Source organism: Helianthus annuus, chromosome 14 (genome assembly GCF_002127325.2).
Source record: "Helianthus annuus cultivar XRQ/B chromosome 14, HanXRQr2.0-SUNRISE, whole genome shotgun sequence".
Taxonomy (NCBI): domain Eukaryota; kingdom Viridiplantae; phylum Streptophyta; class Magnoliopsida; order Asterales; family Asteraceae; genus Helianthus; species Helianthus annuus.
In genome coordinates, this window is record NC_035446.2 from 127,530,387 (window position 1) to 127,545,061 (window position 14,675).

A 14,675-nucleotide genomic window follows, 5' to 3' on the forward strand; every position below is an offset into this window, starting at 1 on the left:
GTTTGAGTCTTCCTGCATCACTTCACACATATCATTAGCTTTGCAACCCAATGGTGATTTCTTTTTTTTCCTTATTGCTACATACCAGGGACTTTTTACATACAGACATACTTTAAAGGTTTATACACACTCACATACACATGAACTCGCTCAACTTTTGTTGATTTTTCAACTTACATGTATTTCAGGAAAACTAAGGGATCTGGCAAGTGTCTGCATTTGTGTCAAGCTGCGTACTAAATAAAGATGTCATCCATGGTCTTTGAGTTTGGTTAGTGTGTCTTACTCCTGGACGAGACACGTCTTTCAAAACCTTGGTGTTATTCAATATCTTTTAATAAGTCTTTTATGAACTCATAAGTAATTTGTACGATTTGTAAAACTTGAAGTTGAAGTCTACATTTTAAAACAATGTTGTTATGTATTAAATTTATTTATTGGATGACAAACCTATGGTTTTATCATATAGCATTGTTATGATTGATTGCTATGGTATTAAGAAGTCACACCAACAAACCCACGCTTCCGCAAAAGTCAGGGTGTGACAAGTAGCTTATCAGCTACAACTGCCAGAGGAAATGGTAGGAATACATGATGTATTTCATGTATGTAATCTCAAAAAGTGCTTAGCAGACGAATCACTGATAGTACCTCTTCAGGACATAGAGGTAAATGAGAAACTTAAGTTTGTAGAGAAACCACTACAGATTGAAGATAGAAAGATCAAGAATCTCAAGCACAAGAGATTAGTTCTGGTTAAAGTAAAATGAGATTCAAGGAGAGGACTAGAATATACTTGGGAGCTCGAGTCAGAAATGCAACGGACATATCCACACCTGTTCCAGTGAATCTCGAGGACGAGATTCAAAACAAGGTGGGGAGGATATAACAACCCTCGAAAAACACCCTAAACGCTCTAATTAGACCCCGTATACTCATAAACGAACCCGTATAACCCTAATATAATTAAAAATCAAATAAAACAAATAATCCAGGGTGCTCGCGGGCCGCGACCCAGTTAACCCGGGGAGTCGCGGGGCGCAACCGAGCTATAGATGGCGACCGCACAACGTGCCACGTGGCACTACTCCCGGCAAACCTATATTGGTAACTAACCAAGGCTAGGCCCTAGCCTAGACTCTCGCGGGCCGCGAAGGGCCGACCTCAGCGGGTCGCGGGGCGTGAGCCACCCTCTGATCAGCCTATAAAAGGAGCCCCCCTGCTCCGTTCATTCTTGTTCAATTCTTTTCTCTCTCAAAGCCCATATTATAGCTAAAAGCTGCTCGATATAATACCCCTAAAACACGAAACTTTGCCTCATTGTAAGTATTTTAACCCACCATCACGTATTCGTTACCCTACCCGATTGATCTAGGGCTCCGTAAGGCATGTCAAGGCTCTGGCTGACTCAGTTCGTTGGAGTTCTGTCTCGTGTTGTATGGCTAATGTGATTTGGGTTATCTTGCTAATACGTGTGCATTGTTTAATTTTTAATAGATAATAACCAGGAAAAGCAACAGGAAGCTATAGTATTACCTAAATCAACAATGTGAGTCATTCTCTTTTTCTCACCGTTTGTGAGCCATTATTTCAAATGTTTTTCCAAATCCATAAATGTTTATCAGTTATAATTACAGTGATTAAGTCTTCGTATTCTACAATTGCTACCAGTATTATAGGTTTGTATACAATACTTGATAACCTTCACAATTGGCACGGGTATCCAATGTGTGATATGACCATAGTCACAGATCCGTCAAGTGACACGTACTAAACGAGTAATTGGGTAGATATAAACATTGTAATCGCCCTTAATACTGTAATATTATAACAACTGATGTTTTAAAAGTTAGAATGTACTCGCCAATATTTCTTGCTGATAAAACCTTTTTAAAACGCGTTTCAGGTAACTTAATGTGAAGCTATAAGAAGCCAGCTATGGAGCACTGAAAGCTTAAAGAAGTGGCTATAAAAGTTACCTAAAAAAAAGGAGATTTTGTTTTCAATAATTAGGGTTTATCCCTACAAATGTATTATCAATGGAACATGGGTTTTATCCCATTTATGTATTATAAAAGTTTGGTGTTTTAAACTCTGATAATATTTCCTAACTACGGTCCTGATGTTTTAAATTCCGCTGCCAAATTAATAAACACCGATACCACTTGATCTGGTCTCGCGGCTCCCGCTTCCGGGATAGGGGTCGGGGGCTGCGACATGGTACAACTGGCTCAGTTGGTTCATTAGCCAATTCGGCATTTTTCTCAAAACTCAATGTCTCTGTTTGCTTAGATACAATTTCTAATTTAACAAAGACAGGTGCATATGTTGGTTCACTTATCTTTGTTTCATTCTTTTTAGGCTTTGAGATTTTAATTTTTGTGGGTTTTGGCGGCTCAACCTTGACATCACTAGCCCGCCCATAGACCATGTCAGGCATGTTAGCAATCTCCTCTTCAGTCATAGGAATAGAGATATAGGTATAGGTGTGATTGTATGGTGGAGGAATGCACACATATCCCAAACCCTTATTCCTAACTTCTTTCTTACTGAACTGTAACTGCTTGTTTATCATGTTTTCAACTTTTTCACTAGAAACATCAAATTTTTTAAAATTAAATTATGTGTTTTCAAAAGTCGATTTAAGAGAATCAAGTTCAGCTGTTAGTTTTTTCAAAAAGTTCTTTAAAGTGGAGATGCCTGCACTTTTCTTGACTCAAGTCATTATGCAACTGGAGGATATCACGCTTTTGTGCCTCCACCATATCCTTATATCCGTTGATTTTCTTTTTAATCTGATATAAATCAGATTTGGTTAATTGCAGTTGCATAATTAAAGAGTTAGCCTGTTCTTTATAGCCACTTACTTTTTCTCTACAGGCAGTAGTGCAACAAATATTATCTACACACACCTTAGCTGAAGTGGGAGTGAAGTCATGAATCTGAGCACCTGTACAGCAACCTGATTCAGAATTGAATCAGCATATGTGGATGGCTAACCTACAGCAGGCAATGGAGAAGCAGGAACAACAGAAGTGAATGAGCAAGGTGCAGCAGATGTGTTGCCCTGAGCCTTCTGCTTGTCAGCCTTATCATATGCTTTGATAAGTGATATCAACTCATCCGGCTTCATTCTGTAACAGTTGGTTGTCAACACTATCTGATTAACATTTCTAATCCAGCTGCACTTTGCCTGATCTGGAATCCTTTTTATAGCATCCAGAAGCTTCTTGTTGCCCCAATAAGTAGACACCACAATCTCTGCATTTTTCGTTTCTGAGAGCAGTTCAGCAAACCAGCCAATTAACGCTTCTATAGATTCACCAGGAAAGTATCTGAAACCTTCCAGTTTCTGCTCAAGCACATCTTTCTGAGAAGACATTTCTAAGATGCTAAACTGTGATCCCCCCAGAAATGTCTATCTTACCAAACCGGACCGTTAAAATCGTTCGAAAACTGACCGAAACTGTTTTTACCAAATCGTACCGTTAGACTCGTCTCGAAATTTCGAGTCCAATGATATATATTGTCTAAACACTTTTTCAGAATTTCATGCCTTTTTTGTCCTAAAAATCACACTAGTCTAACCGTGCAGTCGGTTTGCCAATATTGTTTGCAAATCCAATTCTGCGCTTAAATACGTTTAAAATCGTACACGTCAGCTGGTTAAAACTCCACCTTTGTTTTAGGTTGCACACCCTCAAAGCGTACACTACAAGTTGGGCCGTACACTAGTTATTTGGACCGTACATTGTTAGTTTTGGGCTGCACACTAGGTAATTTGGCCTCAGGTCGCACACTAACAACTTTTATCCTGTACACTGCTGTTTTGAGCTCGTACACAGCAAATTTTGGTAACAAATCAACACTTTAAATCCCAATATTCAAGGAATGATTCGAAATTCAAAAATCTAAGATCCTTTCCAACAATAGTCACGAAAAAACAGCAAACACAAATTTTAAACCTCCAAAACAGATCAAAACGTGAACTTTTGACTGTTCTTGAATCTTCAACACAGTTCTTCATGTTCTTCGGCCAAACTTTCAAAACATAAAAAACCTTTTCTGTTTCTTCGAATCAGCAAACTTCAAACAACATTTTTCTTCAAGCAATATTCGGTGAAACCGAGCCTTCAAAAGACTTCTTAGGCTCTGATACCAATTGTAAGTCCAAGAACTCCAATCAGATATCATAAAACACAAATCAAAGTGCGGAAAACTAAGAAAAGTGTAGAAGAAGAAGGATGAAGTCGATTGTATTAAGATCAAAGTGCACACGATTGCTAAGAATCGTCTGGTACACGTACAAGGGTTTGCAAAACAATCAACCAACTCGAAAATGTCAAGAAGAACAACCACACGAACAACAACCCCAAATGACCTAGGCTCACCCTATTTAGAGTTACATAAAGTGACCTAAATACAAACTGGGCCAAGCCCACATGCACACTGTTAACTAAACAAGCCCAAAACATTTAATTAACCCACATGGCTTACCCCAATACTATCTAGCCCACAAGAAAACTAAGCCCAATAGCTTATAATTGTATTTGATAAAGATAAGTGTAAAGCTACTCAATTATATGTCCTTACACAGTTAATCAACGAAAATCATCCAAAGAAATTAAAATCGAATACAACTAAATAGGTTAAATATGCGTATTGTTTAAAGTAAGAGGTGAGATTAAAACTTAAATAATATATCGTAAAATAGACTACTCTAATAATAATAGTAACAATCATTTGTTTCATCTTTTATGTCTCTCATTTAAGTTAAAAAAATTAACGTATTTTTCTAACAACCTACGAAATAAAAATCTGGTTATCTGGGGTAACCCAATGATAAAAGGCGACCGCATACTACGCGATCATAGACAGTACTGGGTAGCCCAAGCCCTCCATTATCGGTTTTGGAAAAAACATGCGTCGCCCGAAGACCCATTGTTGTAAAACTCGTTGGGATTAGATTTGAAGTTGAGACCTTTAACCTCAAACCCAAATCTTCATTTCCTTTTCGGTGCCAATTGAGTTGTACCTTATTATAAACTATAAATAAGCAAACATGTATGTGCATATGGTAGTTATACCTTTCGTTTTGAGAGTTTTTCAAAAAAAAAAAAAAAGAAATTTCCTTTTTAACCCTAAAGTTTCAATCTTTGGCAATGTAAGTCTAAAGTTTCATTCTTTGGTAATTTAAACCCTTTGATTAGTTTGATGTTTTCACTATAATTCAAAAGTTTCTATCTTTTGCAATTTAACCCCTTTAATTTTTTTTACTTTTAACCTAAAGCTTTTCATCATTTGCAATTTAACCCCAACACCTATTAACTTTCAACTTTGGTCCTTTATACTTTTCATCTTTCGCAAGTTTCTCGTTTAACGTTTCGTTGTAAATTTTTCGAGTTAACATGCCACAACGTGCATGTGGGGATCAACATTTTTTTCATCTATTTTTCCCCGTTTGACAGGCCTGTCGCAACACGTCTATTTCCCCCGTTTGATAAGTCTGTCGCAACGCGCGGGTCAAAGATCAACTTACTTGTTCTTTTCTATGTTTTACACATAGGTTCCCTGTCATGTAAAAAACATTTGACTTTCATCTAACATGATATATAACTAACGAATCCCCGCCGCATTACGACGGGTGATAATTCTAGTTAGAAAATAAATTATAACGTATTCTATAACCTTACAATAACAAGTTGGGTGACCAATGCCATGCTGCTGCATGGCAATTGGTCGTCTTTATTATTATTCGTTTTTTTTTTAATTTTTACCTTTCAACATTTAGTATTAGCATTTACAACCCTTTAACTTTTTAAAAACTTTCTACTATTTTTAAGTGCTTATATTTCAGCGCTATCGCAATGCGTGATACCATTTTTAACTTTAAAAAACATATATATATATTTTTTTTGTGCGTGTCAGTATAAGTTCAAGGTTTTTTACGTTTTCAGTTAACCAACGTTTTGGCATAAATTTTATTTTACAACAAGTGGGGTCAAAGATAATATGTTTTCGTTAGACTTTTTTTTACGTTTTCAGTTAGTATGCGTTTTGACATAAATTTTGTTTTACAACAAGTGGGGTCAAAGATAACATGTTTTCATTGGACTTTATAAATTGGACTTACTTGACGTTTCGGCGCCACCGCAACTTGCGGTATTGTTTTTAACTTAAAAAAAACATAAATCTTTTGTTATTTTTTTGTACATGTTGGTGTAAGTTCATGTTGGCGGTCAACGTAAATTTCTTTCGTAAATATGTGAGGCCATATATAATGTGTTTCCGTGCTTATTTTTATGTACATATTCAGTCTATCTACGTTTTAACGTAACTTTTGTTCTGAAACGATTGGGATCTTTACTATACAAATCCGAGTTACTTTACATTTGGACCCGCCACAGTATGTGAGGAAATTCACTAGTTATAATTATAAATAACAAAAATCATTTTGTTATCCTTTTCTTAAAGAAAATCCTTTTGTTTTCGTATCCATGTATATATATCGGAGCCATGTATATATCTATACATATAATAAAAGAAATCAATTTGAGGACACTTGTCATTATTCTAGACCATCCTTAATTGTAGATAATAATTATTTAATTTAAATTATAAAATATTAATTAAATTAATATAAATCTTTTATACAAAAATAATATCGCATAACCTATTGCCACATATATTCGGTATTCCGAAATCAATTATCAAGGTGAGTAGTTCAGAAATCAATATTTAGATTTGTATATACTAATTTGTATATGTTTTTTTTCCAATAAGATTTATCCATTTCACGTTTATTTGTTAAGACGAGTAAAATTGGGCAAGAACACACAATGCATCATCAATTTATCATTTATCAGATCACTTGTGCCCGATCTATATTATATTTGATCATTAAAACTTTTTGTCACTAAAATGAAAGTTAATCATATTTAATTACTAGGTTAGAACCCCGTGTATTACACGGGTTTAATAAATGTAGTTTTATATATACTAAATAAAAAAACAATATATTTTTATAAACCTCATTTATTACACATGTTGAGTAAATATAAACCCCAAAAAAAAAAAAAAAATTAGATGTTAGATTTTCAAATTTATATTTAATATAAATAACAACTAGGTTATAACCCCGTGTTACACGAGTTAAATAAATAAATTTTATATACTAAATAATAAAATAATATATCTTTAAAAACATCTTTTATTGCACGGGTTGAATAGATGCAATTTTATATATTAAATAATAAAAAGTTATATCTATAAGAACCATATTGTACGGGTTGAATATATGTTATTTTATATACCAAATAATAAAAAAAGTTATATCTTTAAAACCACGTGTATTACATGGGTTGTTACATATCTTTAAAAACCCTGTGTAATACACGGGTTTATCTATTGTTAAAAAAAATCTTTCTAAATCAAAATGTATTTTTTTATTATTTTTATCCATTAGTTTTTTAAAATATAATTTTATTATTATTTGGTATATAAAATTATATTTATTCAAGCTGTGTAATACACGAGGGTTTTAAAGATATAACTTTTTTTATTATTTGCTATATAAAATTAGATTTATTTAACCCGTACAATACACGAAGTTTTTTTAAATATAAATTTTTTTATTGTTTAGTATATAAAATTACATTTCTTTCACCAGTGAATACACAGGGTTTTTTAAAAATATAACTTTTTTATTATTTTGTATATAAATTACATTTATTCAAACCGCACAATACACGAAGTTTTTAAAAATATAACTTTTTTATCATTTAATATATAATATTCTATTTACTCAACACCCGTAATAAAAGAGGTTTTTAAAAATATATTATTTTTTTATTTACTATATAAAATTATATTTATTAAACCCGTGTAATACACGGGGTTCTAACCTAGTTTCTATATATCTTAAAAACCAAAGTTGGTGGGGTTTTCACCGGCTTTGGTTGGCCCTTTCATTTTTGGAGTTGTTCATTTTGGTCCCTTCTATGTTTCTACTACCCATCTACTTTGGCATTTGGCGTTTTTAACTTACGTGCATATTTTTATGTATGTATCAATATAAATTTGAGTGTGTACGTTTTGACATAATTTTTTTTTGAGACAAGTCAGGTCAAATATAATACGTTTTCGTTTAAAACCATTTTTACGTGCATATTTTTATGTATGTGTCTGTCTTAATTTGAGTTGGTCTACATGTCAAATATAATACGTTTTCATGCTTATTTTTATGTATGTTTTCGTAAATTTTGTTCAGAAACGATTGGAGTCAAATTGTGTTTTTTCCCTTTTTTTAAACCTCTAATATATCCCATATAATACACTGTTATTATACAGTATTAATTCGATTTACTTTATGTTTTGATCCAATCGCAATGCTTATATAAGTTATATTGAGTTGAATCGAATACATTGAACACACACGTTTTCGTATGGTTAACGCATCACATAACATTTGGACTAATCTATTCGATATTTGCGATGTGCCCGCGCCACAACGCGCGGGGGCTTATTACTAGTTTTATTCTTAAAATACTCATCCATATTTCGGTTAAAATGGTGAGCCATGTATATATTTTATTCTTAAAATACTTATCCATATTCGATTAAAAAATATGATATCCAGATTCGATAAAGTGAGAACCCAATACACGATAAAGAAAAAGTGGTTTGGTCAACACAATGAAAGTGATAAAAAATATTGTCATAAGTTAGTTTATAATAACTTAAGTTTGAGGCTTTATAAGAAAATACGATGTTATAAAGTTATAAATTAAGTTTGAGGCTTTATAAGAAAATACGATGTTATAAAAGGAAATATTATAAGGGGATATCTAAACCTTTAGAACAGTTACAAAAGGAAATATTATAAGGGGATATCTAAACCTTTAGAACAAATTTATATATTTTGTCTTATAAATCTATTTTATTCATACACACAATTTTCAAATACTTATAGTTATAAAGAACGAATCTTATTCATCATAAAAAGAAAAACGATCTAATAAAAAAATTACGGTATGTCGTTCTATAGACATATCATTTAGAAAGTATGTTTTTTTTTTGTTATTTTCTTTTGTTTGTTTACTAGCTTAGAACCCTGTGTTATACACGGGTTGTTTAAATTTAATTTTATATAATAAACAATATAGTTATATTTTTAAAATACCCCGTATATTGCACGAGTTAAATAAATATAATGTAATCGATTAACACGTATGGTCGTCAAGATATGTATTTAAATGATAAATTCGATGTACTATTTACCTATTAAATTTTTAATTTGTTTTTTTATTTATTATTAGGTTAGAAACATGTGTATTGCAGGTGATAGAACCAATGAAATATTAGATGACTATTAATAAGCGGGAAAAATAAAACAAATAGTAAATCAATAAGAGAGATCCATGAAGTTTGTGATATAATATAATTTTCTTATTTATGTATCCTATTAAATATTAAATAATAATAGTATTAAAAAATAATTTAACTAAATCTAATTTAAATGAGAATAAAAACTTGATAAAAAAGTTATTATCCTTATCTAAATTATATTTAGTTAAATATTGTTTAATAGGAAAAAAATTGAAAAATAAGATAAGGAGAATATTAATTCAAAGTTTGATAAAATAAAGTTATTATCCTTATCAAAATTATATTTAGTTAAACTATCGTTTAATAGGAAAAAGAAATTGAAATATAAGACAAGGATGCATATCGACACATGTTAAAAAAGATTTTCATTTATTAGTATAGAAAGATTTAATATTAACATGAATGGATCAGATTGATTAGTTGATACACCATAATTGATGAATATATGAAATATATAATTGAATTACAAAATATATATAGAGTAATTACATACGTAATTTCATTATTATTATTATTATTATTATTATTATTATTATTATTATTATTATTATTATTATTATTATTATTATTATTATTATTATTATTATTATTATTATTATTATAAGGGAGGAGGGACACCAGCGGGTAATCCTACCTGTAACTAACACACCATCGTCGATGGGGCAAGTAGGGGCGGACGGGTAAGGATTGAGTAGAAGGTGCATGGTGGTGTGTGGGGTATGAGAGATAGAGAGAGTTGTGTATATAGACAGAGAAAATAGTAGGGTCCATTTTTAAGATAGTGGTGCTATTAAATGAGATAGTTTAAGCTAGTTGATGGTATAAATGACATGACGCAAGGAGATTGACAGAATTACGATAGAGGAGGTAAGTGCCCCGGCGGTCAAGTAGTCGATCTTGGCCACAGCGTCCGGCGTCACGATGGTTGACACGTTGTTCCTTGTCGTTAAAAAAAATGTCCCTCCCCTGATTTTTCTTTGAACGGCCAACAAATCAATCCCGAATACTCTTAGGGCACCCACTAGACAAACGGAGTACTCCGAGAGTAACCCGAGTCGTCCACCACCACTTTTGGGGAAAATCCGGTAACCCACCCGCTCGTAAGCATGACGATCAAATTACCAGTAAAACTCATTTGATTCAAGGATCGAACCCAAGTTTCCCTGAGTCTCCAATAATTACTCACCAATGGAAATCAAACTTGAGTATTTACAGAAAAACTCAAGTATTCCTACCATTTGAGACGGAGTTCATTGGCCCCCTCCCGTGATTAATCATTAAAATTAAAATTAAAATTGGTAAAGCATTGGAGAGAGGGACCCTCAATGTTTTGCGTGCAAACGCACGCGCAGGCCCACGTGCATTCCTGGTTTAACGCTGGATTCCAAAATAAAGCTCAACGTTTGCTTGACCCAAAAGAACATGCCTCGTAATAGAGACAATTCCAATTGGAAATTTGGAAGTAGCTTCCATATTTTTCATTATCTTAATTATATTAAGATTGTAATCTAATAAAGCTATAATCTATTCAAAAACTAGTATTATATTATAAGGTTGTTCAAACAGTTTTTAATAAATTAAACTTTCTAAACCTTTTTAAAATAAAGGTTATTATAAAACTTTAGCTAATACCTAACTTGTTACCTTTTATACGGTTCAAGATTTGATGAAGTGAGGTTCCATCTCCTAAGAAAAGCTAGCGTGGATAAATATTATGATTGTATAATTTGGTAATAACGAGAATGCGCGTCTATTACGGCAGTGTGTCTATGGCGTTTGTGGGTTATTCGTTATGGTAACGTGTGAAGTAAGTAGGAAGCAACAATGACGTGCACAGATACTAATTAATAAATTATCAACAATACAAAGACTAGTTTTAAGCTAAAAAACCTAAAATATTAACTACACACGTAGATAGGCAAGCGTGCCTATCATTAGCATAAAGTATTGGTAGAGCCCCATATGATATGCTTTACGGTAGAAAATGTCGAACCCCGGTATGCTGGGAAGAAGTAGGTCCTCGAGAGCTTGCTCACAAAGATGTGATTAAGGCCACGAACGAGAAAATAGACATGATCCGAGCTCATTTAAAAGCGGCACAAGACCGACAAAAGTCTTATGCGGATAAAAGACGAAGGCCAATCGAGTTTCAAATTGGTGATAGAGTAATGCTTAAGGTGTCTCCGTGGAAGGGAATTATCCGGTTTAGAAAAAGAGGAAAGCTAAGCCCACGATTTATTGGACCTTTTAAAATCATTGATCGGTTGGGTAAGGTAGCTTACCGACTAGAACTGCCGGAAGAGTTGAGCAGGATACACAACACGTTCCACGTTTCACATCTGCGGAAGTGTTTAGCGGACGAGACGGCTTACGTGCCCCTCGATAATATATTGGTTGATAATAAACTTAACTATATAGCAAAGCCCATTGCAATTCTTGACCGTAAAGTCAAAGGCTTGAGAAACAAGGAAATTGACCAAGTAAAGGTCAAGTGGGAGCATCGGAAAGGATCAGACACCACATGGGAGTCCGAAGAGGAGATGAGGCGACTCTACCTGTAACGCCCCAAAAACTCGAATTTATAATTCGATAGAATGCTTTCTTATTTGGGGTGTGAAATGTACTAGCTAAGTTATTTAACTTACTTAAATAAATAAGGATTTAGTATAAATGAGATGATGGTGTTGGTTGTAAATAACCAAGGGTTCAAAAGTAGAGGGACCAAAAGTGAAAGGTTGAAAACTTAATAAAATTCTGCATTTTTATATAGATGTATGTATATGTGTCGACATATACACACACACATGAAGAAAAAAGGGGTTCTTCCCCAAAACCCTATAAATTGAAGAAATTAATGGTAAAAATGGAAGCTAATCTCTTGCATGAATGAAGATTCTTCACCATCTAGCCTTAATAAACTTGTGGTAAGTTGTAAATTATAATTTGATGATCATTGATGAAATAGGTTGTGTTTAATCCATGAGTTTATGTGAAATTAGAATGATGATGAATTAGAATAATCTCATGAAACATGAATCATGCTAGAATTTATTATTATTTTGATGTTTTAATGAAAACCCACTTGTAGACGTAATGTTATGAAGATGATGATATTGCATGTGCTAAATCGAGTATAGTTTTGATTTATACGAAGTTGAATATTGTAGATTATTGCTAAATGAATTTTATCTAGAATGAAAGTTATGTGAGATTAGTGGAATTTGATGATCTTGATATGAACTAGTAAGATTATGCATAAAATACTTGTAAATTGTGCTTTATTTGTGGTACGCACACCAAGTGTTTGATGAAATGTCTAGGTGAGCTTATTAGATGAAATTGTATGTAAGTAAAAGATGAATATATGTGGAATGTGGAAATGGTGTATTTGATAGTAAAATATCATGTGACATATGTTCTTGATGAAATCCATGTGAGAATGTAGTCAATGTGAGATTTAGAAGAAGTATGATTTTAGAGCTTGAACTACATGCTTGTATGATGTAATGCACACATGTGGATTGTTCGATTGTCTTAATTGCGATTTAAGAAGTAGATGGGGAGCGTATGAGAATCCTAGAAAAGAGTAAATTGGAATGATGTTGGGTTTCTAAGCATGGGTCATGGGGATAGTTATAGGAATATATGAGAATTACTAGTATGGACGAAATTGAATATGTTTGGTGTGTGTATACAACAAGGCGATCATGTGGTTGAATGCATATTTCATCATGAGTAGGAAATGTATATAATGTCATTTGCATAGTCTACTATGATTACACGGATGTATGAGGTTAAGTCGAAAGTTCATATGATAAATTCTTGACTTCTGAAAGTCAACTGCACATAAGAAGCATGGTTAGACTTGTTGTCACAATTGTAAGATTATAGAAAGTCATATGGTACGTGTTATATCAATGTTTGTTATATGTGATGACGTGATGAATTATATGAGCTGAAAAGATATGATTGTGGGAATATGCCTTATGTATGTTATAATTAATATATACAATCATGTATACTAACAAGAATGTGAATGCGATGACATGACATGAAAGTATAGGGATCATGTCAAGATGGATGGAAGCATGGAAGGCTAAAGGGTCAGAAGGAAGCAAGGAAACGGATACGGATACGGACGTTTAAGGTAAGTGATTTCTAGAATCACTTCTTCTTTAATAAATGAAGTTTGGTGTGCTGAATATAGGGAACCATGTAAGAAGATTATGGGTAAGAGTAAGTACCAAAGTAAGAAGTGTTATGGTAAGTCGAAGATAGTTGTTTATGTCAAAACTACACGGTAGAAACGAACAGGCAAAAATGTAGAAAGAAGTATAGCGGGATGTAGTAGTTAGTTTGATCATGGGATTAAGATTTAGAAGGATATGGAGCTTGATTATGATTAAATGAAAGTATATGGAAGTTCGATTTGTACAAGGTTTGAATTCTTTGTTGATGTCTGCCATAGCCTACGACTAGCATACTGACAGGGTAAAATAAATGTCTGGGCTGTGACAATTTGTCTGGGTTATGTGTTGGTCATGACTGATAACCCAGATGACCAGGTAACTCGTTTGGGTTATGCCTGATAACCTAGATGACCAGGTAACCCGTCTGGGTTATGCCTGATAACCTATATAACTAGGTAACTTGTCTGGGTTATGCCTAATAACCTCGATGACCAAGTAACTCGTCTGGGTTATGCCTGATAACTTAGATGACCAGGTAACTTGTATGGGTTATGTCTGATAACCTAAATGACTAGGTAACTTGTCTGGGTTATGCCTCAAAAATTAACTGATAAGGAATTGATGTCGAACCGGATATAGGCACATAATCACGTAGGCACATATTCCACATAGGCACATAAACACGTAAGCACAGGAGCACGTAATCCACATAAGCACATATCCTACTATATTTTGCACGTATTCACCTACATATATTGCACGTATTCACCTATCATTCAAAGCAGCGATTTCGATCGAGTGTAGCGTGTGCGAGTAGCGGGTAGCATAAACGAGTAACACAACATGTAGTATAGTGTCTGCGATTTGTTAGCGTTTTGAGATAAATGTGCAGTGCGAGTTGTGCGCGTTTATCAGTGCGGCGAGTGAAAAGCGAATAAGTCTCCAAAATCATAACATATATAAACCACATAAAACACATAAAAACGATAATTCACAGAGTCAGTGGCTGCAAGCTCAGAATCGAAACAGAATGTCTGGGTGTGAGACATTGACTACCCAAAGTGATTCGACTATTCTCGACGACTTCTAGTACACGTC

At 33.5% G+C, this 14,675-nt stretch overlaps 1 protein-coding gene across 1 annotated transcript; it reads left to right on the forward strand.

The window, feature by feature from the left end:
- Positions 1–11,354: 11,354 nt before the first annotated feature.
- LOC110907355 lies at positions 11,355–11,948 on the forward strand. The gene has a single exon (XM_022152348.1). It carries the CDS (start codon positions 11,355–11,357, stop codon positions 11,946–11,948), a length of 594 nt encoding a protein of 197 aa, XP_022008040.1.
- Positions 11,949–14,675: the final 2,727 nt, after the last annotated feature.

Bases quoted from the DNA above. Each gene is read 5' to 3' on its own strand.
- LOC110907355 (XM_022152348.1), top strand. From the start codon at position 11,355: ATGCTTTACGGTAGAAAATGTCGAACCCCGGTATGCTGGGAAGAAGTA.